General features: G+C 41.7%; 2 protein-coding genes across 11 annotated transcripts in view; both read right to left on the bottom strand.

The window, feature by feature from the left end:
- Positions 1 to 16,769, bottom strand: part of DNAAF11 (dynein axonemal assembly factor 11) — an 85,054-nt gene extending 68,285 nt beyond the window's left edge. Inside the window, exon 1 of one of the 3 annotated variants that reach the window (XM_082363774.1) lies at positions 16,708 to 16,769. Coding sequence is in view for 2 of the 3 variants with exons in the window: in XM_082363772.1 (XP_082219898.1) it covers positions 5,581 to 5,590 (10 nt within the window). In the remaining variant the exon portion in view is untranslated. Of the gene's footprint in view, positions 1 to 5,580; positions 5,713 to 16,707 lie in introns of those variants that run through there. The other 2 variants (XM_082363772.1, XM_082363771.1) reach the window with 2 other exon arrangements.
- The window catches only part of TMEM71 (transmembrane protein 71), a 47,856-nt gene continuing 27,336 nt past the window's right edge, over positions 5,793 to 26,312 (bottom strand). For 6 of the 8 annotated variants that reach the window (XM_082363787.1, XM_082363786.1, XM_082363785.1 and 3 more), the window contains 4 exons: positions 26,165 to 26,240; positions 23,083 to 23,144; positions 22,932 to 22,992; positions 15,547 to 16,899 (listed from right to left, as the gene is read on the bottom strand). In XM_082363787.1, coding sequence (XP_082219913.1) covers positions 16,743 to 16,899; positions 22,932 to 22,992; positions 23,083 to 23,144; positions 26,165 to 26,240 — 356 coding nt within the window. In that variant the 3' untranslated portion in view covers positions 15,547 to 16,742. Of the gene's footprint in view, positions 12,924 to 15,546; positions 16,900 to 18,892; positions 19,922 to 22,931; positions 22,993 to 23,082; positions 23,145 to 26,164; positions 26,241 to 26,312 lie in introns of those variants that run through there. The other 2 variants (XM_082363784.1, XM_082363788.1) reach the window with 2 other exon arrangements.

Genomic DNA, 26,312 nt, shown 5'->3' with positions numbered 1-26,312 from the left:
AGAAACTTATAGCACTAAATGCCTATAGCAAGAAAGAAGAAAGGTCCCAAATATCAGCTTCTTCTTTGAGAAACTAAAAAAACGAAACAAAACAAAACAAATTAAACCCAAAGTAAGCATAAGAAAGTAAATAATAAAGGCTATAGCAGAAATCAATGAAATGGAAAACAGAAAAACAACAGAGAAAAATCAATAAAAATACTTTAAGAAAATAAAATTGGTGAATTTCTTGCCAGACTGATCAGTAAAATGAAGAAGACACAAATACCTGATTATAAGCAAACAAACAAACAAAAACACTTGCAGCAAGCTAGGAAGAGAAGGGAACTGACCCAACTTGATAAAGGGCATCTACAAGAGACCTACAGCTATCATCTTACTTAATGCACAAAGACTGAATGCTTTTCCCGAGATCAGGGAAAAGGCAAGGATAGCTGTTCTCACCATTTCAACATTGTACTAAAGGTTCTAGCCAGATTCTAGCAATAAGGCAAGAAAGAGAAATAAAAGGCATCCAGATAGGAAAGGAAGAAGTAGAATTATCTCTCTTTGCAGACAGCATGATTGTCTATGGAGAATATCCAACAAAATCTACATCAAAAGCTGGTAGAACTCATAGCAGAGTTTAGCAAGTTTGCAGGATATAAGATCTATAATGGAAAAGTCAATTATATTTCTACATACCAATATCATGTACAATGGTGTCTTATTAAAAAACTGAGTTAAATGGATGATAGAATAATGTAAAACTTAAAATTAGGGAAACAAAAACATTAAGAGGAAAATCTATGTGAACTTGGGTTAGGTAAAGATTTCTTGGATGGCACGAAAAGCAAAATCTATAAAAGAACAAGTTGGTAAGCCGGACTTCAAAATTTTAAACTTCTGCTCTTTGAAAAACACTGTTAAAAGAATGAAAATATAAGCCATAGATGGAGAGAAAATATTTGCAAATCATACATTCTATAAAGGACTTATATGTAGACTATATATAGAACTCTTAAAACAATCATAAGAAAACAAATCATACATAAGTTTGAGTGGACAAAGGTTTTCATTTTTCTTTGGTAATATCTAGGAGTAAAATAGCTGGGTCATAGGATAAGAATAAAATTTTCATTAATTTTGTTTACTACTGTTTGTCTATTTTGTTTCCTATTGTCTTACCTTATGTTTTCTACTACATTGATTTTAGCTCTTGTACTAGTCCAGGTTTCTATTTATTTTTGGTTTAATTTGTAATCTTTTTCTAGTATCTTAAGGTGGAACCTCAGGTTATTTATTGCCTATGCCCTAATTTCCAGAACCTTGGGAATATGTTACCTTGCCTGGCAAAAGGGCAAAGGGACTTTGCAAATGTGATTAAGGGTAAGGACCTTAAGATGGGGAGAGTACCCTAGATTCTACAGGTAGACCCACTCTAATCACACACAGCCTTAAAATCAGAGAGACTTTCCTGGCCACGTCAGAGATTGAGATGGAAGAAGAAGAAAAAGAGACGCATAGAATGAGAAGGATTCAACCCACCACTGCTGGCTCTAAACATGAAGAAAGGGAGCCACAAGCCAAGGAACACGGGTGGCCTCTAGAATCTAGAAATGGCCTTAAGCTGAGAACCAACAATGAAATGAGGATCTCAGTCCTATTACTGTAAGGAACCAAATTCTGCCAACAACAAATAAGCAAGAAAATGCTCCTCCCCTAGAGCCTCCAGAAAGGAACATAGTCTCACTGACACCCTGATTTCAGGTAGGGTGAAAATCTACAAGAACATCTATAAGAGTCTGATACAGGGACTCTATATCAGACTTGTGACCTGCAGAACTGTAGCTGCTAAATTTGTAGTAATTTGTTATGGCAGCTGTAGGAAACTAACACACTGCTTTAAAGTCTTTGTGTGCTAATTTCAGCACCTCTGTCATCTTGGGATCTGTTTTTATTAACTGCTTCTGTTCTTGATCATGGCCACATGTTTCTGCTCCCAGTTAAAGCACTGACAGAACCTTTTTTCCCTGTTAGGCTTGACTGTATTTTTTGTTAGAGTGGATCTATTTTAGTTTTGAACTTAGCCCTAGAGCACGGCCATTACTCCAGGGCCCAGTACTTACTGCTAAGGTATGGTTTTCTTGGGGGTCTCAAATGAATACTTAAAGGGCTCAGCAAGGTCTTTTAACTCCGGATGGGCCAGGACTCCTATATCTTCCAGGACTGCCTGACCTCTGGCATCTCCATTCAACACTCTGCCCCACAGTAGGTGATCTCTTTCAGGTCTCTCCAAGTCTTTGCTACACATGCTCAGCCAGCCCTTGCCTAAACCCTATAGTAAACGTCCCCGTGAAGTCTTCTTCCCTCCTCCATTCCATACTGTACCTCCTTCTCTGTATCCTACCCCATAAATTACAGCAACTTCAGCAGCTCAGAAGGCTAATTTCTGCCTTAGCTCTGCAAGACCACTACTTTGCTTGAATTCTATCTTCTTTACTGCAAGTAGGAAAGTGCCTCTACAAAGAAAGCTGGGGTGACAGTGGGGTATGACTTTTGCATTTCCCTTCTCTCAAGGAGCATGGTTATGTCCTACTTGTTGCTCCTGCCCAATTTCATAGTTGTCTACAGTGGAAGGTTAAGTCCAATACCAGTTACTCTATTATAGCTGTAGAAAGAAGCCCTAAAATGTATCATTTTTATGACTTAGCACTTTAACCAAGTTTTTCCAATGACCTGTCTCAAGAGAGTTTCTATGGTACTTATTTCAGACAGTTATTAGGAGGATTAAGTGCCCTATGCATGTAAAGCATTCAGCAGGGGGGTGGTACGCTCTCAAAGAAGGACTGGTTAAGAAGAATTATGCACATGTTTAAATTGTTAAATTTTCAAGTGCACTGTCTGAGCAATTTCACTATGACCACTCATATAAACTTAAATGAATATAACAGTCAAAGTATTTTAATTTTCTTAAGGTACAGAATATTTGTCTAAGCATTCCTCTTTCAGTTACATCGATGAATAATTACAGAAAGGAAATAGCTGTTCCAGCCTTACAGCTATTGTCAAATAAAGTCATTAAGTTAAAAACAAAGTTAAACAAATTAGTACAGTCTTTAGTAACCAGTTCAGTTTGAAAATTAAATTAGGCCCTCCATAAAAAAATAAAACAAATTAAAAACACTCTATTTATCCATAATTAAGTGTTTTGCTTATTTCTTAAACTTTGTCTATGTGCTTGGTATGTAAATATATGCAATTTCTTTAAAGGATGTTTTTCTTGGAAGCCCATCGTTCATCAAAAAGCTTTTCCTTATATAGCTAAAATGTTTGTGAAAAGCATTTAGCGATTGTTCATAGGTGTGTGATGAACAATCCACGTGGTATCCAGCAACGTATCTCACCTCAATTTCAAAGAGCTTGAAATTAATGGTGAACAACACATGAATTAAGACTTAGAACTATGAAACAAAAGATTTAAAGGACTTGTTATAAGCAGTTGATGAAGTCTACGATATAATGGCAATGAATAAGAAGGATGATTCTAATGGGAGTTTCCTAGTCAAGGTGACCTGAGAAGAGTTAATATAAAACTGATTTTTTCCACTATGTGCCTTTAAGAAAATGAAGACATTATGAAAGGTCACTGAGCTGGAGCCCCAAATTTAATTCTAACCTATCACATAACAAGTGCAAGGTTTGGGACCAGATGCTTAAACTTTCTGCATAACGGGTTCCATCTGTATGGTTTTACACATGGCATGGATTAGAGACCACTGAGCGCCCTTTCGGGGATAACATCCTATGGCCCTGTGGGTACTTGACTTCCCCCAGCAAATGCATACACAGATCACATCTCCATGAGACTAATCACCCTAATTTGACAGTCACAGTAATACAAAATGAATTCTGTATTAAATTTTTGTTTTAAAAAAGAAGCTCATTCTTCTGTAAATCATAATCTCCACCAGATTAAATGTGCAGAGAAGAACTAATTCTTTCATTTTCCCCTAGCCACTGCCCCTGGGCTTGACACTGCTCTCCCTGCGCAGATTCTAACACTAAAAGTAGTCTCTTTGACTTTCAACATGAGAACTTGCACCATGACCTCTCTTCTCCTCACCAGACCTTCCCTTACATTCAAGAGACAGTGTAGCAACATATTAAAGAAAGCCAGCCCTTTCAGGTTCACATCCCAGATACATCACTTACTGTGTGACAACTGGCAAGTTGCCTAACCTCTCTGTGCTTCAGATTCCTCATCTGCAAAATGGAGGTGACAGTAGTGTCTATTTCATAAGATTTTTGTGAGGACTCCAGGAGTTAACACAGAGAAACCACTCAGAACATTGCCTAGAAGGCAGCAAGTACACGACGTACTTGCTGCCATTATTAAGCCATTATTACCATCTTCTCTCAGAAGCCCAAGTTTTTTCTCCTGATGTAGACAGTTCAGAACTGTGGAAAGAGCAGTAAAACGAATCTTGTATCTTAGTTTTGACTCTATAGTGACTGATATTTTTAAGTAAGTGTTTGCCTTCTTCCTCAAAGGGAGAAGCTCCAGGAGGGCCGGCCCACCTGTTTGTTCACCACTGTATCCTCAACGCCTGACACAGGGTAGGAACTCCAATACAATTCTGATAAGTTAATGATTTAACAAATGAAGGTGGACAGGATTCAGAGACAGAGGGCAAAGGATAATCCACAGAAAAGTAAAAAATGTTGATGAGCAAAAAGAAAAAGAAAAATCTGGGACCACAGTATGGGGATAAGGGGAGGAAAAGTGTGAAAGGAAATAACTGGTTTCCGAACGAAGTGTTAACATATAAAATCACCAGCCCCCTTCCACCACCAGGCTGTCAGCTCTTCCAGGGCAGAAACCCCATCATCCAACACGGTCTCTTGATTTAAAAGTATTCACTATGACACTTTTACAGTAAGTGATAAATTCGGTGGAACTGTATAAAATTGCCACGTGTAAAGGTCAAAGACGGTGTCGATATTGGAAAGGTTCAACCTGGTATAATTGGTTCACTCTAACATAAATAACTGTTAATCCTGCCAACTCAGTCTCTTGGTACATTTACAATCACATTTACAACACCGGCTGTCTGTAAACAGTACTATTACTGCCTACGTTTTGGAGGTGAGGAAGTCTCACAGCTGATAGGTGCCGGAGTCGGTTCCCTCAACCACTAGGCTACACTGCCTTCCCAAAGAGTCCGAGGGCTGTGGTTCAGAGACAGCGACTAGCCCACGCTGCAGGCAAGGAGATGCGCGGGCTCGAACCCGGCGTGTCTGACGCCAAAACCCTAGACCTTCCACTAGCCAGCCTTTCCGTCAAATCCAGTGCTTTTCTCCCCCCACCTGCCCCCCCCCGACGCCCACCCCATTTTACAGAACGGGAACCTGAGTCTCGCCGGGGCCAAGCTGCCCCGCCAGTCAGCGGGGGACATGGCACTGCCGGGTCTGCAGAGGGCGAAGGGCTGGGCCGGGCTGGGGTCCGCTGGCGGGAAGGGGCCCCGAGGGTCCCAAGAGGCCCGGGACGATGCCCAGAACGGGGACTAATGAGGGCGGAAGGTGGGAGAGGGCGCTTACTCCGTCCCATGGCGCCTCTCGGGTTCGCGGGCCCGGGAACCTCGACCAGGACCCCCAAGGACTCCCTGGACGCCTCCTAGTCTCGCCTCGGCGCGTCCGCACCTGGGAGCCATGGCAACGGGAACTCTACGGCGGCCGCGCGGGGCCAGGCGGGGCCGCGTTTCCCGACTCAGGAGGAGCAAGGAGGCGAGAATGGGCAGAGGAGGGGCTCCCCGCGAGGAGACAGGGGCGACCCGCAACCCAGACCTAGTGCTCCTCCACGTCCCCACCTTCCACCTTCGCAGACTGCTTCGCTTTCCCCAGATCAACTGGCCAGACTAAACAAAGAACCCAGGGACGCTCTGTTTCCTGAGGGGATCTGCTTCCTAGGCCTGCCTCTTAGCCCGCCCTTTACTTTTTTTTTTCTCTTTGTATTTTATTTAACGCCTTCCGGAGCCAGGAAATCTGGAATCGGCCCACACTCCATTTCCCAGAGGTGTGACCTTAAACTTCCTTAACCTTAGTTTCCACCTGTTAGATGAGTGCCAATAATAACCTCCAAGGATCATTGTGAAGCTTTAATGAGATAATTTGAGTGAATGAAAGACACTTTTTTAAAACAGCAGACTCAGTATTTAGGGGATGGAGCAGGCTACCCAGGAAAGGTGCCCCATTCTTTTGGACATTGGGCACTTCTTCGTCTTGGGATCTTTTCACTAAAATCTAGGATAAGAGCTCCTTCTGGGAGCAGGGTCTTGACAGATTGTTTGACACTCTGGTGGAATAGAGAAGAGATGTGGGTGCTAAAACAGGGAAACCAGGAATATTTACTTCGTAATTTGTCATGGGCCAGGCTGGGCTGGTTATGCTGTGTCCTTCCTCAACTCAACATCACAGACACCGTTTCTTAGAATCAGAGGACCCATGGGCCACAGAGGACAGGTGTACAGTGTGCTATGATCGTTACAGCCCACTGACGGGAAGGGAAATTGGGAAATAAATCACAATGTGACAGCTCCGGGTAAAGTCAAGTTCATTTCATTCAAACTGAATGTGGTAGTTTAAAGAGCCATGGTGTGTGTCTGCTTATGCAAATCATTATTCAAAATAGACTTATTTCTTTGGCTCTTGGAAATGTAACAAGATGAGTGGGGCTTCCTGAGAAAACTGCTGCAACATATTCTATATATAAGTAGAAATAAATTTTAAAGAGGATTTTTAAAAATTCCAGGAACAGCAAAATAGGCCTTCTTCTTTTGTGCTGGATAGATTCCAGGGACATTGACCTAGAAAGCTATTGGGTTTTTATTATTTTTACTAGTATTATATAATTAAGTATTTTTATGATGTGTAACTAATACTGTGGTTACAATTCCATTGTACTTTGCATTAATTTTCCTTCAGAAGAATTTCCTCATTGCAACTCTATAACAAGTAAACCAAGCTCCCAAGCTTACCAGCACTTCTACAGTTTCAAGTTCTTCCTTCCCTCCTTCTTTCATCCAGAACTTCCAGTGGTGGATGGAAAGATTTTAAACCTGCCTGGATACAAATAATTTTACATTCCTTCCATTGAAAGGCAGTGTCAATGCCCCTTACCTTGAATCTGGGCATGCTTCTGACCACTTGGACCAATAGGGTACAAAGAAAGAGATGCTCTGTGATTTGCAGAGTTAGTTCATAGAAATCCGCTTTGCTAAACACTGACTTTTGGAGTCCTGAGCTGCCTTATAAGAAGTCTGTCTACCTTAAAGCCACCATGCTGGAGAAGCCAAGTGTAGGTGGCCCCTCCAGCCAAGCCCCAGCCTTTCAGCTCTCCCGGTCCACATGGCAGATATTGAGTGATGCTGTCTCGGACCCCGTAAACCAGCCCATCCATCTGTGAATGTCAGTGTGTCAATGCCACATAGTACAGGAGAGTCACCCAGCTGATCCCTGCCGGAATTCCTGACCCACAAGATCATGAGATAAGTTTGGGAGTAGTTTAATACAGCAGGAGAGAACTGAAACGGTGGACTTGACTGCTATGGGAAGTGGACAAGTCTTTTCCTTTGTAGTCTATTGGTTGAAGTGGCTGGAAGCACACCAGGATTCAAAGGCTGGACAAGTCCCTTCCACTGCATGTTTATGGGATGGTTTAATGGTGTTCAATTAAATACAGTTTGTTAGTTGCATTTACTTAATTAAAATGTGTTTGATTGATCTGTGCAGGATTTTGTAGAAGGAGATGCCTCATTTAGGTAGGAATCTGGACTCAGTTGTTTCTAAGCATTGTGTGAGCAGTCTCAGTCCTCTGTTCAAATCCTAAAACATAAGACACATAAAAGAGGCTCTTCTCTGGTTTGAAGCAGATGTCAGTGTCCCTGAGCACTAATCTGATATGAACTGAGACAGTTCAATCGGTTATTTGTCTGTGTAGACCTAGGAAAAGAACAGTGTTTGACTTTGTTTGCTTTTAGAGGCCCAGCTCATGGGAAATTCCTAGAAGTAGGGTTTGAAAAACACTGAGCTAAAGTCGCCACCTGAATCCTCCAAGGCTACTGAAACCCAACTTCCATGCGCCCAGATCAACCCACCAGCCCCACTTGGTGTTCTCCAGTGTCCTTCCTCGGTCTAAAATTTCATACCTATGGATTCTCTTCCTGCTTAACTAGACCAATAATTCTCATCTGCAAAGGGAAACAGTATAAACTACTGGTGTGTGTATTAAAACCCATTAATTAAACTTAAGCCCTTTACTGCCAGAGCAAATGAATATACATCTGTTTGGGTAACCCTTCTATTACATCCCTATGACATCCATGGGAAAGGGTTCAGACCCAGTTATTCATTGCCGTGAAGAACACAGTCTTACCAGTGACAGGTCACAATTGCTCTCAGAGTCTAAAATATAGAATAAAATATTTCCTTCATTTCCCATGAGGTCAGCCCCTCTCAGATGGGCACCGGCATGCCCTCTCCCTTTCTGGTTTCCTGAACTGTTTCCTTATTTGCATCTCAGCCCACCCTTCCCCACTGCCTCCCAGCTCCATCCTGCCATGTCCCTTGGACATCTGTTGTTTCTGGACCTTCCCCAGCTTCAGTGGGAAGAGACTAAGTCTTCCAGATTCTTCTGAGTAAAGCATCTCTAACACAGAGTAGAATCTTGCTCACGCTGACTGTCTCTCATAACCTTATGTTTGAAGTGGACATTTGTTTTGTCCCAGTATTTACTCCTCTGGGTCTTGTTGGAGGGCGATTCCAGGTACGAGTTTCCTGATATAGAAGCCAAAGTTACCCCTACTACCCTTTTGGTTCTATTGCCAGGGTCTGTTTTCATTACTAGCAACAAAGAACCCTAACTGATACAACTTTGATGCCTTATGATGCTAAAAGATACCCTTCCCGTTAGTTGGGACAATGAGTAGAAATCAAAAGGTAAAAACGACAGAGAGTTCAATCCTGCCTCTGTTACCATCCAAGAAGTCCAACCCATCAACACACATGTCCACAGAAGGAAGATGCATTGATCTTAGAAGGCTGGTGATCAAGCTTTTCCCTTGATTAGTTTATTTATTTGCTTCAAGCTCAGGAGTTCTGTCATTTTCTAGTACTTCCTGGAAGACATGTGCTAGCAGGTGGTGGAGGCCTAAAAAAATTGCATAAAAGAGGAAACTAAAAAATCATATCCATTCATTTAGTTTTCTCTGAGAATTGAGTAAACAACAGCTTTGTTCAGTTTTGGTGTTATAACACCTGGGTCCAGCTCATAGAAAACCTGAGATCCACAAGACTATTATTTGAGAACCACTGAGCTCTACAGGGATATGAAAAAATGAAATCCACAGAAATTAAAGCTGTATCTCCAGAAACATTAATCCTGCCTTAATATAATCTACAAGGATAAACTTGAAATGAGGCCCCTGGGGAAATTGCAAGTAACTGCCAATTTTGCTAATGATAATAAGTTTATTTTAATTGCTAATATATTCCTAATTACTCTAGTTCTAAAATGTTTACTTCACTGTCAGTCATCTTCTTTGGTTTATGTTCTTTGTGAAAAGACTTTGTCATATCGATCAACCCTTTCCAAGTTGGGTGGCAGCTGCCGAAAATGATCTCACCTTCCTTGTCACACAGCTCTGCTGGGCACCATTTGTCCAAAGGCAGAGAATGGCCTTACCCACAAAATCTTCTAGAATTCATAGCTTCCCATTTCAGCTTAGAGAAAAGTAATGTTTTCAAGGTTTTGCTTACATGAACAGAGGACTGACGCTGTCTTTTCCAAACTCTGATTTTAATGTAATCTTTTACTTGCCCTGTCTCCTCTTACCAACCTGAATGTGTGTATGTGTTGTGTGTTCGTGTGTGTGCACGCACGTGCACGTGCATGTGTACCCAAATAATTGTTTCAAGAGCATGATGTAGTTGGTGTAAAGATTCCTCATCTGGGTGGGCATTAGAGGGTCCCATTAACTTATTTACTCATTTTTTGTTGTTGTTGTAAACAAACATGTATTGAGCCCCTAGGGCTGGGCATAGAGTGATGACCGAGACTGAAAGGTTTTGACCATCCAGGAACTTATATACACATAGGGGGAGATAGACAATAAACAAGTAAACTAATAAAGGCTACATAAGACAATTGCAGGTGATGATACAGGTTATGAAAGAAAAATGGGAGATGGAATAAATTCAGAGGAAGGCTACCTGGGTAGTCAAATAGGTCACATTTGGGATGAGCCCTGATCATGAGAAGGAGCCAGTTACGTGAAGAACTAAGGGAAGATTTTTCCCAGGGAGAGAGAAGAGTAAAAGCTCTCAGATGGAGGAAAACCTACCCTGCTAAAGGAATGGAGAAAGGTGGCTAATATGATGGGGCAGATGATCAAAGAACAAATGTTAAGGGGTAGGTGGGAGGCTAATAATCAGTAAGACCTTGTAAGGAGACAGAGTGTTATTCCAAACATGATGGACACAGACGGATACAGAGGGAAGACCATGTGAAGACACAGGGAAGAGACAGCCGTTTACAAGCCTGGATCAGATCCTTTCCTCATGGCCCTCAGAAGGAACCAAACCTACTGACACCTTGATTTTGGGCTTCTAGCTTCCAGAACAGTGAGAAGATACATTTCTGTCATTTAAGTCACCCAGTTTGTGGCACTTTGTTATAGCGGTCCCAGCAAACTAATGTAGGAATCAAGGAGGACCCCTGAATTTTTTTATTAGGAAAACTGAAAAAATGGCATTTCCGTGAACTAACGTGGTGAAGAAGTGGAGGGGCAGATTTGGAGGAGGTAGGAATTAAGAGGTCTGTTTTACACACGTTAGACTTGAGATGTGTTTTAGACATCCAGGTGGAAATTGTGAGAGGGCAATTGGGTATGCACACGTGGAGCAGAGGTCCAGGCTATAGATAGAATTGGAGAGGTCATGGTTTGCAGAGGTGTTTACACTCATGTGCATGGATGAGACCACTCTTGGAGTGAATTTTGACAGAGAAGAGGTCCAAAGACAAAGCCAAGAATACTCTAAAATTTGAAAGTTGACCTATGTGGAAGAATTTGCAAATGAGACGCAAAACCAGTGAGGTAGGAGGTGAAGCCAAGTAAGAAAAGTGCTTCAAGAAGGCGGAAGTGACCATGTGAAATGCTGCTATAGGTCAAGTCAAATGAGACCCAAGAATGGACCATTGGATTTAGCAACATTGAAGGTCACTGTAGCTTTGACAGGGGCTGCTGTGATGAATGGGCAGAGTGAAATCCTGATTGGGGTGAGTTCAAGAAAGACTTGGAGGAGATGAACTGGAGATAAATAAGTACAGAAGACAGATCCACCAAGGAATTTTCTCCTATTAGGAGGAGAGAAATGGAGGAAGAGAGTAGTTGTAAAGGGTGTGGAATCAAAAGAAGGTTTAATTAAGACAGGAGTTATGACAGTATAATAGAGGCTACTGCTGCAGAAGAGAGAACGATTCCTGGAGCGATTTCTATGAATACATGAGAGGGGGTGGGTTTCAGTGCATGAGCAGTGATATGGCCTTAAATAGCAACAAGGACTTTCCATCCATAGAACAGGAAGGAAGAGAGTAGGAACAGATGCTGGTAGGTGGATAGATATGGTTAGCTGTGTCTTCATACTTGTTTCTATTTTCTCAGCAAAATAGGAAGCAACAACATCAGCTAAGAATGAGACTCAGAGAGGATTTCTTGAAGGTTTGAGAAAAAAAGGACAAGGTATGAAATAGTCACCTGGGGAATAGGATAGTCAGTACACAGGGTGGGATAGGATGATTGCCAGACACCAGCAAACACGCTTCGAGGGTTGTGATCATGAATTTAAAGAAAGGCCTGGTTGTGTGGTTTTTCTTGAGCCATGTTCAGTTGGTGGGCACACATGCATAACAGATGTCTCACTGGATGCAACCAGCGCTGTAGTTTTACCAGGAAAACACAATAAACAGAGGGAGGTGCAAAGGAATGACTTTAATGATAGCTCATGGAATCTCAAGTGGAGAAGAACAAAAATGAAGACATGGCAGAGGATGAGAGACAGTGAAACACTGTCAGTATCAATATAATTTGATCCTGATAGCACCGCAAAAATTGTTGGAGGCGGAAAGATAGTGAGCTGGAAAGATGTTGATAGTTAAGAGTGGAATGTTCAAATTTGAGACTATGAGGGAGGTAATGACAAGGTCCAGGGTTTGACTGTGGAGGGTGTGACTGACTTAAGGTGAAAGATGAGACTGTGAGCACAGAGGCAGTAAAGAAAATGAGTGGTAAGACAAGAAGCACATGACAGATGCTCAACATCATTGGCTACCACTGAATGCAAATCCACTTCATGCCCACTAGGGCATGGCTATAATCAGAAAGACAGATATCACCAAGTGTCAGCGAGGCTGTGGAGAAACCAGAACCCTCACACGTTGCTGGTGGGGACAGAAAATGACGAAGCTACTTTGGAAACGATTTGTAGTTTCTTAAAATGTTAAACAGAAATTTACCATATCCCCTAGCAATTTCATTCCTGGGTATCTACTGAGGAGAAATCAAAACACGTCTCCCCACAGAGACTTGTATGTGAATTTCATGCAACCTTATTCATAATAGTTAGAGTGGAAATAACCCAAATGTCCATCAGTTGGTGAATAACAAAAAAATTGCAGTATATCCATATAATAGAATATTATTCTCAAAGATGTCATTTTTGCTGATGAGAAACCTGAACTTCAGAGAGGTTAGGTGATTTGTCGGAAGCCACACAGCACTGAAAGAGAACATAAGTGCTCTGCCTTCTCCCATTGTTCGTTCATTCTGCCTCCCCTTTGCAAAGTCACTTCTCAGGATCAACTCTCTTCTAGGGTTTTTATGCTGACTCTGAAACAGAAGTAATAGATAAGAATTCCATTCCCTCAGTAGTATGAAATAATCAAATCAGAGAAGTTCTAAAGCTAAATTAGAATAAGGCTGGCATAAAGAGGCATCTTGGGAAATCTAGACACAGTCAATGTTTTTGCCACAATGCATGGACCTCTGGCTTTCTTTCTTTGCACCAGCCCCACCATATTCCTTGCCAGTTCTCCAGTGGGTCACGCCCAGCCAACTGCTCATTAAACAATTATTTATTGAGCACTTTCTATATGCCAGGCACTCTTCTACACACTGGGGATTCAATGAATCCCTGGCCCTCTTGGAGATTCTGTTCTGGTGAAGAAAAAGAGGACAGAACAGGGGGAGACCAAAGACAAAAACCAAAACCAAACCAAACAAACAAAAACCACACACCACAAATGAACAAAAATGTCGTTTGTCATTCTTCAGAAAATGAGAGAGTCGAGTGACCTGGAGCGGTGGGTGTGGATGGGGAGAACATGCCGGGGTGGCTGGGAAGTTCTCACTGCAGAGGTGGTATTTGCACGATGAGGAGAAGCTGGCCTTAAGAAGTTCGGGAAGAAGGGTGTTTCTGCCGGTGTCCTGCAGGTGCAAAGGCCCTGAGGTGGAACTGAGCTGGTGTGTTGTAGGAACAGACATGACAGCAGTGCTGTGGCCACGGCAGAGTGAGCAGGAGGAAATGTAATGTGGAATGGAGTGTTTTCAACAGGAAAGTGAGGCCATCTGATGTACATGTTGGAAAGATCCCTGTAGCTGCTGTGTGGAGACTCAACTGTAGCCTGAAAACGTACAAAGAGGAGAGGCCGTGTAGGAACATTTCTCTGCTCTGGAATTAGTTGTTCTCTTTTCTTTAAATATCCTCCCCCCGTTTCCTTCACCTGCCAAACTCATGGTCATTCTTCAAGAATCTTTCAGAATTATTCACAATAACCAAAAGATGAAAACAAGCCAAATGCTCATTAGTGAATGAAGGGATAAACAAATGTGGTCCATCCAATAATATTCAATGGAATATTATTCAGCCATTAAAAGGAATGAAGTACTGATACATGCTACCATGTGGATGAACCTCAAAAACACTAGGCTAAGTGAAAGCGGCCAGACACAAAAGGTCACATATTGTATGATTCCATTTATACAGAACATCCAGAATAGGTAAATCCCTAGAGACAGAAAGCAGATTAGTGGTTGCCAGGGGCTGAGGGAGGGGTCATGGGGAGTGACTGCTTAATGGGTGCAGAGTTTTGTTTTGGGGAAAATGAAAATGCTTTTGAACTTGATACAGGCGATGGTTGCACAGCACTGTGACGGCACTGAACGCCCTTGAATTGTGCACGTTAACGTGGTTGATTTTATGTTTGTGAATTTCATCTCAATTAAAACTTTTAAAGAAAAAAAAGAGAGTATATGAGTTTCTTTTTTCTATCAAGCAAGATAAATGTATTCAACTTCAATTCAAAGGAAAGCTCTATTGGAGAGACACCAAGGTTCCTCTGAGATTCTAGGAAAGAACTGCGCAGCCAAGCTGGGGAGAGCCAGCAGCAGAATGAATTCAGTCCTCATTCCGGGCTCAATCACATCCTTCCTCTAACCACGTCTGTCCCTGGGAGAAAGAGAATCTGATCGGCCAAGCTGTGTCCTGTGCCTCTATGTCTTCCAGGGTTTGGGATCGGCAACCCCACTAAAGCCTATGGATTGGGGAAGGGGTGATTGAGAAAGATGCTATGGGAACCAGACAAAGGGAAGAAGGGATACTGGACAGAACAAGACAGCTGGTATCCACTACAAACACCTCTCAACTCACGCTTTCTTTCAACAGCATCTATCTGGTCAGTACTCACTGAGCACCTCCCCAGCTGGCACTGGCTAGGCACTGGGGATAGAAATGCCCTCCTGGAGCTTATACTCATGAGGAAAGATAGACACTGGACTTGTGCCAGGGGGCTGAGAGCTGTGCGGGGGAGCACAGAGGGCGCCTGGGAGGCTCTACCATCCAGGCAGAGATGGGAGCATCCCACCCTCGTTAGGGCTCCATGGCCACCTGGGGTCCCCTCTGTCTTACTGCCCATCACGTTGATGTCACCGCCTCTTTGTCTACCTCGATCATTGAACTGTGAGCCCTGAGCTGCGTGGAGCTCAGAACTGACACTGGGGCTAAGACTTGAAAAAAAAGGAGGGAAGGAGGGAGTGAGGACACAATGATATACTGGAGACACTAGATTTTAATTTACGTTCTGCTTCCCTTTTGATAAAGGGTCTTTAAAGCTAACTTTTATTGTGGCCATCTTGGCCCCCACTTTGGGGTGGGCAGTAAGATAACTTTCTTACAGGGTGACAGCTGATGACACTGCCCTTATACTAAATCATAGCGGGGGGCTGGGCCTGTCATCTGCTGGAGCCCTCTGCTTCCAACAGGGCAATGGCCACACGATTGACCCCAGATGGTGGCTGTTTCCATGTCCAAAGTCCTTCTCTCTGGGAGGCCTGTTTTCATATCTTATCACCCTGGCCACCAAGACATTTTTCTTGGCTCAAAACCAAGATGTTGGCAGTGGCTGTCTTTGGGTTAAGGGATCCTGGGTAGCTTTTTCTCTTTTGCTTATTTGAATTTTCTCTTTTTTTATTTAAATGAAATGAGGGTGAAGCACTTACAGAATGAAGAAAATTTAACTGGTTATTTTCAAAGTGAATCCTTTCTCATTCCTGCATATAAGCTCATCTTCTCTTCTTTGATCTCCTAAATGTCAGAAAAGTGATACCACCCCCACCCACCCCCAGACTGTAGAACCACAAGGCATGAACGTATCTGTTTTACAGATGGAGTTCAGAGAAGCTGAGTGACAGGCCCAATATCACAAGGTCATAAATGACAGAGCGGCCAAGTCCAACCTATGTCTGTCTGACTTCAAAACCCATATTGTCTTTATATCGCTCCACCTTGTGTTAAACATGGGAAGAAGTATTTATTCAGCTAGATTGACATGCCCTTGGCCAAGCCCACTTCTCTCCCCTTTCTTCTACCATCTCACCTACTAACTGAAAAATTCACATGGTCCCGGAAGTCAGGAAAACTCCTACCCCTACTACTAATGTTACTGCTTCTGTTGGTAATAGCAGCTCCCACTTTGGAAGAGCTTAGTGTGTATCTAACACTGTGGTAAGCCTTAGGTACTTTGCCTGCGTGGACTCATTTAATTCTCGTAAAAATGCTATGAATTAGGTGATATTTTATCCCATTTTATAGATGAGGAAATTAAGGCTTAGAAAGATGAAATACCGGGCTCCCTTGGTGGCTCAGTGGTTAAGAATCCACCTGCCAATGCAGGGCACACGGGCTCAAGCCCTAGTCCGGGAAGATCCCACATGCCGCAGAGCAACTAAGCCCATGCGCCACAACTACTGAGCCTGCGCTCTAGAGCCCGCGAGCCACAACTACTGAAGCCCACACGCCTAGAGCCCGTGCTCTGCAGCAAGAGAAGTCACCGCAATGAGAAGCCCGTGTACCGCAACGAAGAGTAGATCCAGGTCGCTGCGACTAGAGAAAGCCCGCATGCAGCAGCAAAGACCCAACGCAGCCAAAAATAAATAAATAAAATAAACAAATAAATTAAAAGAAAAAAAAAAAGGCTCAAGGCCAGGGGAATTCCCTGGCTGTCCAGTGGTTAGAACTCCGAGGTTTCACTGCCAAGGGCACGAGTTCAATCCCTGGTCAGGGAACTAACAACAACAACAAGAAAAAAAAAAAAAGAAAGAAAGAAAGATGAAATACCTTGTCCAAAGTGACAGAGCAGATAAGTAGCCAGGTCAGAACTTAGCCCCGGGTCCAGTCTCACTCCAGAGCAGGAACATCGAGTTGTTAACTACAGTGCTAGTGTTCAAAGGATGTGATTCAGCAGAGGAAGAACCAAGTAAATGGGGAAGGTGGAGAGATCTGGAATGTGGTCCTTGATTCTTCCTTTCACTGGAAAAAAGAAGAAGAAAAATGGAGCTCCTGGCACTGAGCTTCCACTACCTCCCCAACAGCAGGTCAGTTGCAGCCTGAACACAAGTTTCACCCACACAAGAGTATGCTGTTGCAATCTGGGTTAGGGTGGAGGGTGGGTCGCCCTGCCTCTCTACCAGGCAAATATGAAATGATACATTTGCGTTGAAAATAAAAGTCCTGATGTACAGTACCAGCCTTCGTCCCCCACCTTGCCTCTCATTTTCTTTGTTTTTATTTCCTTTAAGGCTATAAAAGGATAAGAAAATTTTGGCAAAGTGGTTGCCAGCTTTTAGCATCCACCTGCTAAATTGCCCCACACCCCCAAGGTACCTCGTCTGGCTCTCTAGCAGGTGTCACTTGCAGCTGTAGCAGATTTCACCCAGCATGGGACAGATGGAGGGGATACAGCCATCACAGCGGGATAGATCATTTTTTTAATACATGATCAGACCTTCATCAAGGCTCGGTAGGGAAATGTGGCATTGATGCAAAGTATGCCAACTTAGCAGGTGTCTGCTCTGCTGTATTGTATGAGCAATAGTGGGATTCCTTTTGGTGGGGAGGGGGAATGGTTGGCATCCAGTGTAGCACAGGCAGACCATTTTGAGTCATTGTGAAGTAACTACAGTAGATTTTACTTGCGGGAAATGACACAGGAGCCTTAAGACCCGGGGTGCACAAGTCACGCATTCTCTCTGAGATTCACCTTCCTCGTCGTTAAAATGAGGGTCTGGTAGGGTCCACTAGAGCTCACCAAAGATTCACATGCTTCCCTACATTTCCCAGCCACCCCCCACCCCATTGGTGGGGTCATGTGACTACCCCTCACTCCTGGCACGTAAGGGAAGGCATGTGTCACTCTCTTGCCTGAGGCAGGTGAGCAGACAAGCTTGGAGGCCATAGATGGCCAATGGCATCATTACAAGATCTGCCTGGACAACATCAGGCATTACATGGGTTTGTCTGTTGTTACAGCAAAAACCAAACTATGGACTACGGTAGGGATCATAGGTAAGGTAGATAACGCATCTAGCACATAGTAAATGCTCCATCACGAGCTGGCTACAGCTATAGGAGCCTCTACAAGCAGAGGTCCTAAAGCAAACCAGACAGCATTAGATGATTTTTCTCTCCTACAGCATCTTATTCATGCCAAATCTTTGAGGAACTCGATTCGAGAATCTTGAGATACAAGATCAAAGGTAAAAGTCACAGCTGTCCCTGAAAAATGACTCTTTTCATTTAATCTTCTGCTTCATGGAAAACTTTTTCCTGGGTTAGTATTTCCGGAGAGGGTGACTCAGGCAATATTTGATCTTCAAGGTGCCACGCTCCTCCCCTCTACCCCTTCTCAGCAGCAATCAGCAGTGGGAAGAGTAAGGGCTGTTGGGTCACACAGACTTGGGTTTGAAACCTAGATCCCCTACGTGCCCTTTGTGTCCTTGGGAAAGTTATCAAACTTTTCCAAGGTTATCTATCAAAAGGTGATTATAACACCTGCTGTATTAGGCAAGATTTTCCAGGGAAACAGAACCAATAGTATATTCCAAGAACGTAAGACATATATGATATACTTATGATATCTATAGATATATTTATAGGTATCTATATCTATCTACCTATCTAGAGAGATGTTAAGGAACTGTCTTATGCAATTGTGGGGACTGACATGTCCAAAATTTATGGGGCAAGCCAGCAAACCGGAGATTCAGGTAAGAGTTGATATTGTGGTCCTGAGTCCGCAGCCTGGAAACTCAGGCAGCATTTGGCTGTTGTGATCTGTAGGCAGAATTCCTTTTTCCTCAGGAGACCTCAGTCTTTTCTCTTAAAGCCTTCAACTGATTGGATGAGGACCACCCACATCATGGAGGGTCATCTGCTTTACTTAAAGTCCATTGATTGTAGATGTTAATTACATCCAAAAAATACCTTCACAGCAACATGTCGACTAGTATTTGACCAAACCAAGTCATTGATGACTCCATTTATTTATTACTATAAAACTTTTTCAACCAAAAAGGCACTAAGTACAATTGATATAAAAAGTAATATTTTGACATTACCATTTTAAGCAGAGACAATTTTCTCCACACAATTCTCCAGCCAGAGAATATCATATAAAACAAATTTCAATCGCAGGCCACATTTGGGAACATATACCAAGCAAGAGGGATAGAGAGGGAGCATCTCCTGTAATCCCTCAGTGCAACTGTACAATTTTTGTGTGTTTCAAAGCACTGCGGTGTTTTGCCTTTATTTTGCCCCTGAGGTATTTTTTTTTGTGTTATATCTTTATTTGAATTGAAGTTTGAGTGAAAGGTAATCATGAGTGCCAAGATGATTGAAAACTTGGTAAAGAAACTGGTTAGAAAGAAGAACTTTCTGAAAAATGGCTCTCTCCTGCCCGTTTTCCATCAACCATCATCTACTGTCACCACCTTCTATTAGGCCATCCCTTGGGAAGATCTGAAAACTTTTTCTACATTATATTTTATGCACAAACCACATTTATTTATTTCAAGTTGGTGCTGATTATATAAATTCCCTTTCTTTGTTCAACTGCAGCGGTTTAGCAAGGGATAGGTACAGGCAGGCAGGCCCAGGAATCTGCATTGTTATAAGCTCCTCATAGAGTTCTCGAAAGAAAATTAATGTTTGAGAACCACTGCCTTAAGGTATAATAAGAGAACACTCATCCAGGTGGTTTGTCCTCTGTCACATTTCCCAGTCCTTTCCTTTTCAACTGCTTGTGTTTGCAGAGGGAAGACAAATTAATATTGTTTTCATGAGCATATTATCATTGTGAGGCCAAAACTGAGATTTTTTTTTAAACCACATAACCAAATTAAAATGCTTTTTTTTCTCAATTATCCACTTGTTCACTCTTTCCAATAAAACAGTTGATTCCAAGCAGACTACAAATGGGACAATTTCCAGATATTCAGACTGAAGACATTCATCAGAGGCTCTCCTGAATGGCTGTCAAATTTTGGCAAACCTAGGTCAGAGAAAGGAGGAAAGAAATGTATAATCCATCCACATACATGAGAAAATGCAGTATCTACTTGAATTACTGCATGACCACACACAAACACAACTACCCTGAATAATCAAAACTAGGACAGTGGCGCCCAGCTCTTTTTCCTCCTACTAGTTCTCAGTTCTCCCCCTTTCCTGGGACAGGCTACAGAGGTTTTTGTCCCTAATGCCAGCTTGGTACTTAGTTAACTACTATTTTATATTGTCTTTTTTCTCTCCCCAAAAAACAAGTGAGTTTTCCCCATATTTCTACTCTCTAAAGTTGATTCGTTCATTCACCAACTGTACAAACATATATTTCTTCATGGAGAAGTAGAGAAAAGAGATGTTGCCCATTTTGCTACTATGATGTCATAAATGTAAAATGGACACTTCTGATGCTAACACGCTATTGGCGACATGGGATACCTCTGATGACCTTCATTTGAAAGGGACCTTCAAACCAATGGTGAGCAGTATAGACAGTCCCCAAACTTGAAGACTTTATATTTAACCAAGAAGGTGGTTGAGTAAGAATTGCATTATGGTATGAAAAGGGATGTGATTTGAGAATTATAAAGTGCTGAAGAGCAGGTATCTTATCTAATCTAACTATGTGCAGCACCGGACAGGTGTGGGGGGGCTGCTCCGTAATGTTTGTTGAACTGAATTCAGGGCTTGTCCGCAATTCCCGTAGTTTCTCCTCCTTGATTATTGGAGGAGACCTATGAGTCGTTCTTGACTCTTGATGTTAATAACCATGTCTTTGGCCTATCGGTTTCTGGATATGTTTATATATGAGGAAGAGGGTTGAAAAATCTTTAATGTACAGGAGCAGAGCTCTTGGCTCTAAAGGAAGTACTTTAAGAAAAGAGATAGCAAATACATTCAATTCAATGAATATTTATGGAGTACCTACTATTTTCAAGGCATTGGATACAGAAATGAAGTCAATAGTCCTTATTTTCACAGATCTTGAATGCAAGAGTGTGTGTATATGAGGTCGGTGGGCAGGAAAAGGGAAAAAATGGAGAGGAAATGAGAGAAAAACAAGTTGAAGTACGTACACAAGTAAGGAAAGAAGTGATCTTGTTCCATAAATGAGGCTGTAGCTGAGAGTGTTTAAGATGGAAATATCATCCTGGTCTTGATCTAATTTCTTTTAAGAGGAGCACAGAACAGTGGGAGATGCCCTCAAAGCAACAGGTGACATAACACCTGCAGGTCAGATACTGGCTTATCCAGCCTGCCTTCCCTGCCCACCCTCCTTACCTCTCCTGGTCTAGCCAAACATCATTCCTGGTGATCCCATAGCCTCTGTGCTAACTCTGTACTTGCACTTATTGCATTCAAAATGTAACTTCACCTTGCCCTTTACATGTCCCTCTAATTAGACTCTGAAATCTCGAGGCATTGTAACCCTGGCACTTAATGACAGTGTCTGACCCTTAGCAGAGACTCCATAAATGTCTGCTGAGCATTTCTGGACACCCAGTGCAGCACAGAACACACCGTAAACTCTCAATAAAGATTTAGTAGGTTAAGCGATGCCACTTTAGAAATCAAGGGGTAAAGGCTTTACAAACCATCTTTCCAAGACTTTCATAGTTAATGTGCAAAGAATTTCCTGGGGAGGTTTTTAATAATAAAGACCTCCTCAGAAATTTGGATTCAGAAGGTCTGGAATCAGGATCCATTCCTCTGCTTTTCAAACAAGCTCCCCAGTTGATTCTAGAGCAAATGCCCCCATGCCGTGCTTTGAGAAACTCCGCCCTCATTAAGCTTCCTAAAAAGATGATACTTGTCGTTCTGATTAATTGTACATATTCATCTTAAAACCCAAAGAAAACGGATTTCTACTATTCTCACCATCTGACACTTCTGAAAGTTGGGTTACAAACTGACTCTTTGGATGAAAGTCTTTTGTTCAGACATTATAGGTTAGTCCAGTCCTGACTGGTGCAACATCTCAGCCCAAAAAGCTGAGCACACGTGCAAATCTGTGGTTAACCTCGTGTGAGATATGCCTGTGCACAGCCCCGTAGCTAGAGGGAAAGAAGTGGGTATCTTAGAAAAGTTTTAAACAAATGTCATTAATTTATAAGAACTAAAGAATAAGGATTTCTCGGGTGACCTCAGGACCCAATTTTCTAACTATCAGGTTAAATAAAACTTAGCTATACCAGATGCTCGCCCCTAGAAACCTGGAAGGCCGGGAAAGGAAGGGAAACATCGCTCAGCGTGACAGTAAATCAATGTTGGCTGGAGTCCAAAACAAAATAAATCTTCACTAAGCCCCACTGTGATTTCAGAATTAACAGAAAAATTTCATAAATAGGGCAACAGAGTGTCAAGAGAGAAGGCCAGTAAACTAATTTGAATTGCAGACCTCAGCCTCCAAGCTCTGGAAGTCGACCTCTGGCAGCCATATTAAAGTGAGGGTAATTAACACAATCCATTTTGCAAGGGGATGGCGCTTTGCAGGCTGTTCGAGATTCTGTGAGCACCTCACCCAGACCCCAGTCACCCTTCGAAATATGCTGAACTATGGCAGTCAGCATATAGGGGGATCGTTAAGTGGGTGAGAGATGGTGGAGAAATCACAGTTTGTAACTGAGATCATTTCACGGGCATTTTGCCAGCTCTTTGGGAAACTCTAAGAGAAAAGCCTTTTAATATGAGCTATTTATGAGGTACAGTGCTATGAATCTATAAAAGCTCTTTAAAAACTATTTAAAAATTGAAAATTCATATTATTTCCTAAGTCTTGCTGCCTTAAAAACTAATTCTATCTATTTTGGTGTAGGAATTTAGGAGACAGGTTAATACTACTATCAGATCTTAGCAGTAGTAGAAAGTACTCTTCAGGACAAATAATCAGGACCTTTCTTGTACGTAGTCACTGCCATCCATTACTCAGCAGAAAGCATTCTCAGATATCAGATTGTGGTCGTCTTTGTACAAATGATGCTAACACAGGCGACACTTACCAAGCGCGGGTGGTGACTTTGAAACAGTTGGCAAGGCTGAGAAGGAATGACTTGATAACATCTTGGAGGAGAAAGAAAAAGTATTTTTAAATGCCCAAAACTGGAATGGAATACAGGAATCAGAGCAGTAATTTGGGAAATGGTTACTTACAAGCAATGGTTATCACCAAGGAGCATGTGAAGACACTGGCTATGATTCCTCCCAGAAACCATCTGAAACAGCAGGATTGCTCAGGCTTAGCAAACTAATTGTATATTTCCAACACATGAGATGTTCTTTTAGACTTACCATAGATGGATGATTTTAGGATTTACTACAAAACTACAGTAATAGAGATACTGCAGTATTGGCAAAAGGATAGAGATATAGATCAATGGGAAAGAATAGAAATTCCAGAAATAGACCCATACAGATACAAGTTAAGTGATTTTTTAACAGAAGTGCAAAAGCAATACAATGGAAAAAGGAGAGTCTTTTCAACAAATGGTGCCAAAATAATTGTATAGACACGTGCATAAAAACGAATCTATACAAAGACATCACACCTTAACACAAAATTTAACTCAAAATGAGTCATAGACTGAAATGTAAACCACAAAAGTATAAAACTTCTAGAAAAAAAAAGGAGAAAATTTGTATGCCTACTGCTTCATAACCTTGACAAAAGAGGGTGTTAAACTTTTGGGTTTTTGTCAATCTGATGGATGATTGTATCACAGAGTGGATTTTCTTCTTTTTGAAGAATAATATTTTTATAGTTTTTGTGCTCAAAATATGAATATTGAAAGAGATTACAAATAAATACAAAGGCAAAAGAAAAATGTCATCAAAAAATTCCCACCACCCTGAAGCATTCATTATTAAATTCTGACAAATATCTTCTCAGACATGTCTTCATAGGCATTTTAAAAACTTTTAAAAACTGAGCTTTAGCAAATGTACACTAAAGCATATAAAGTGCACATTTTGGGTTTTTTAAAAATATAAACCCTTGTAATCACCCAAAGCAAGAAATAAAATATTTCCAGCACCCCATAAGGTTTCCTTTGTTGATCTTTCCAACTTTATCCCCCCAAATTAACCACTATTCTTACATCTATAGTAACTGATCGGTTTTGCCTTTTCTTGACAATCATATAGACTCTGTTGTCATCTTTCACTTATATAATATCCATGAGGTTCATCCATGCTGTTGCCCATAGGAATAGTTCTTTTTTAAAAAACCAATTATTTACTTAACTACACTTTTTTACTTTAGAATAACTTTAGATATACAGAGAAATTGCAAAAAAGAATACAAAGGGTTCTCACATACACCACATCCATCTTCCTCTGTTATTAGCATCTTACAGTACATGGTACCTTTGCCATAATTATAAGGAACCAACATCGGTGCATCACTAATAACTCAACTCCACACTTCATTTGAACTTTACAGTATTTCCCTAATTGATCCATTTTCCAGCATCTCACGTAGGATATCACATGACATTTAGTCATTATGTCTCCTTAGGCTCCTTTGGGCTGTGACGATTTCTCAGACTCTCCTTGGTTTTGATGACCTTGACGGTTTTGAGGAGTACTGGTCAGATAATGTGGAGAGTGTTCCCCAAGTTGGGTTTTTCTCATGGTTAGACTGGGGTTCAGAAGACCCTAGAGGTGAAGTGCCATTCTCATCATATCAAGGGTACATGCCATCAACATAACTCATCCCTTTTGATGCTGACCTTCATCATCTGAGGTACCATTTGTCAGTTTTCTCAACTGAAAAGTTTCCTTTTCCCCCTCTTTCCAAACACTACTGCTTGGAAGCAAGTTTCCAAACGTAGTTCAAACTCAAGTGATGGGGAGTCAATTTCTCCTCTTAAGGGAGGAGTTTCTACAGAAATTAACCTAAGAGGAACACTTTATTAATAGTCCTGTGAAATAAAGAAAAGAGTCCATGATCAGCTAAGTTTGGGAAAAGCTAAGTTAAATAAAGCTAAACAGGTTTCTTCACCACATTATTTCACTGAGACTTTATTATGCTAATACACATTGTGATCCTCCAAATTGGGATATATAATGCAGAATTTTGCAAATGTATTTTTAACTACAGGACTCCCCCCAACCCCTTTGTGTTCTTCTGGCTCCATAATGATCTAAAAATACTTCTCAAACCTCATAATTATCTGGGAAGCTGTTTTAAAGTACGGATTCTCACTCGATCTAAATTGGTATCTCAAGGGATGGGATCCAGGACTTTGTATTTAAAAATACAACTCCCCCAAGTGATCCATGTGATGTGAGATACTTGATCATCAATAGGAGGGACTTGAGAGGAAGCAGCACTTACTGACTGGAGTTCAAGGACCACAAAGACCCCGGGAGGTACCATTCATCCCTGTTTCATTGTTTCAACAAGTATGATGAGGCCCTAGCACAATGTCTCTGTTCTCAAGGAGCTTACAATCTTGTAGGGAAAGAGGGATCATTAGCATTTAAACAAGTGAACACGTAATAGGTCAGGTGGTGATAAATGCTCTGAAGAAAAGCCAAGTGAGATGTGTGTGATAGAGAATGGTATTCTATTTATACGGGATTGTCAGGGAAGGGCTTTCTGACAATGTGACATTTGGACAGATTCCAGAAAGAATTAAGGGCACAAGTTATTGTTTCTCCAGAAGAAAAAAGACTGTAGTAGGTAGAATAAATAGCAAGTGCAAAGGCCCTGTGGCACAAATGGGTTTAGCACAGATGGGACTTGATCACCACCCTGGAGACTTGGGCAAGAAAAGAATAGGAAGGACACGCTGGACAGATGGTAGAATAGAAATGTGCCTATAACCAGGCAAGAGTGTTATGTCCTCTGAGATGCTGAGGAGACATTTTATGTGAGGATATAAAAATATAATGGGAAAGATGGAGTCCCAATGGGGACTTCACATGCCCTTGAACTCCAAGTAGGGTTACTTAGACTGTATCTGTAACAGGGTGTCGCTGAGGATTTAAACAAAGGATAATGCATGGTAAAAATCCAATTTCTAGCAAGATCCACTGCCTTTGGTATGTTTTGTGAGATAATGGGAGGAGGGAGGTGATGATAGACAAAAAGGCAATGGACAGACAAATGAACAAGTCTTAACCACAGAGCTACCTAAAATGCTTTGCGGAACAAGGCAAGGAAATCATCAATCAATTACAGCTTCATTAATTATGAAACACAACTGCATGAACATAAAATCTGAATTACCTTGCACAGGCAGAAATAATTAAGCATGCAGCAAACAGATTTGCTTGAAAGGAGACCACTCGTAACAAACTGGTTTCTAATAGGAAAAATAAAAAGAAATGAATTAGAACTCAAAAACATGGTTTTCAAAGGTATGTCAGCTCAAGTA

The sequence above is a fragment of the Balaenoptera borealis genome (assembly GCF_965194805.1).
Source record: "Balaenoptera borealis genome assembly, chromosome: 17".
In the NCBI taxonomy this organism is placed as follows: domain Eukaryota; kingdom Metazoa; phylum Chordata; class Mammalia; order Artiodactyla; family Balaenopteridae; genus Balaenoptera; species Balaenoptera borealis.
This window is presented reverse-complemented; position numbering and strand designations above follow the sequence as displayed.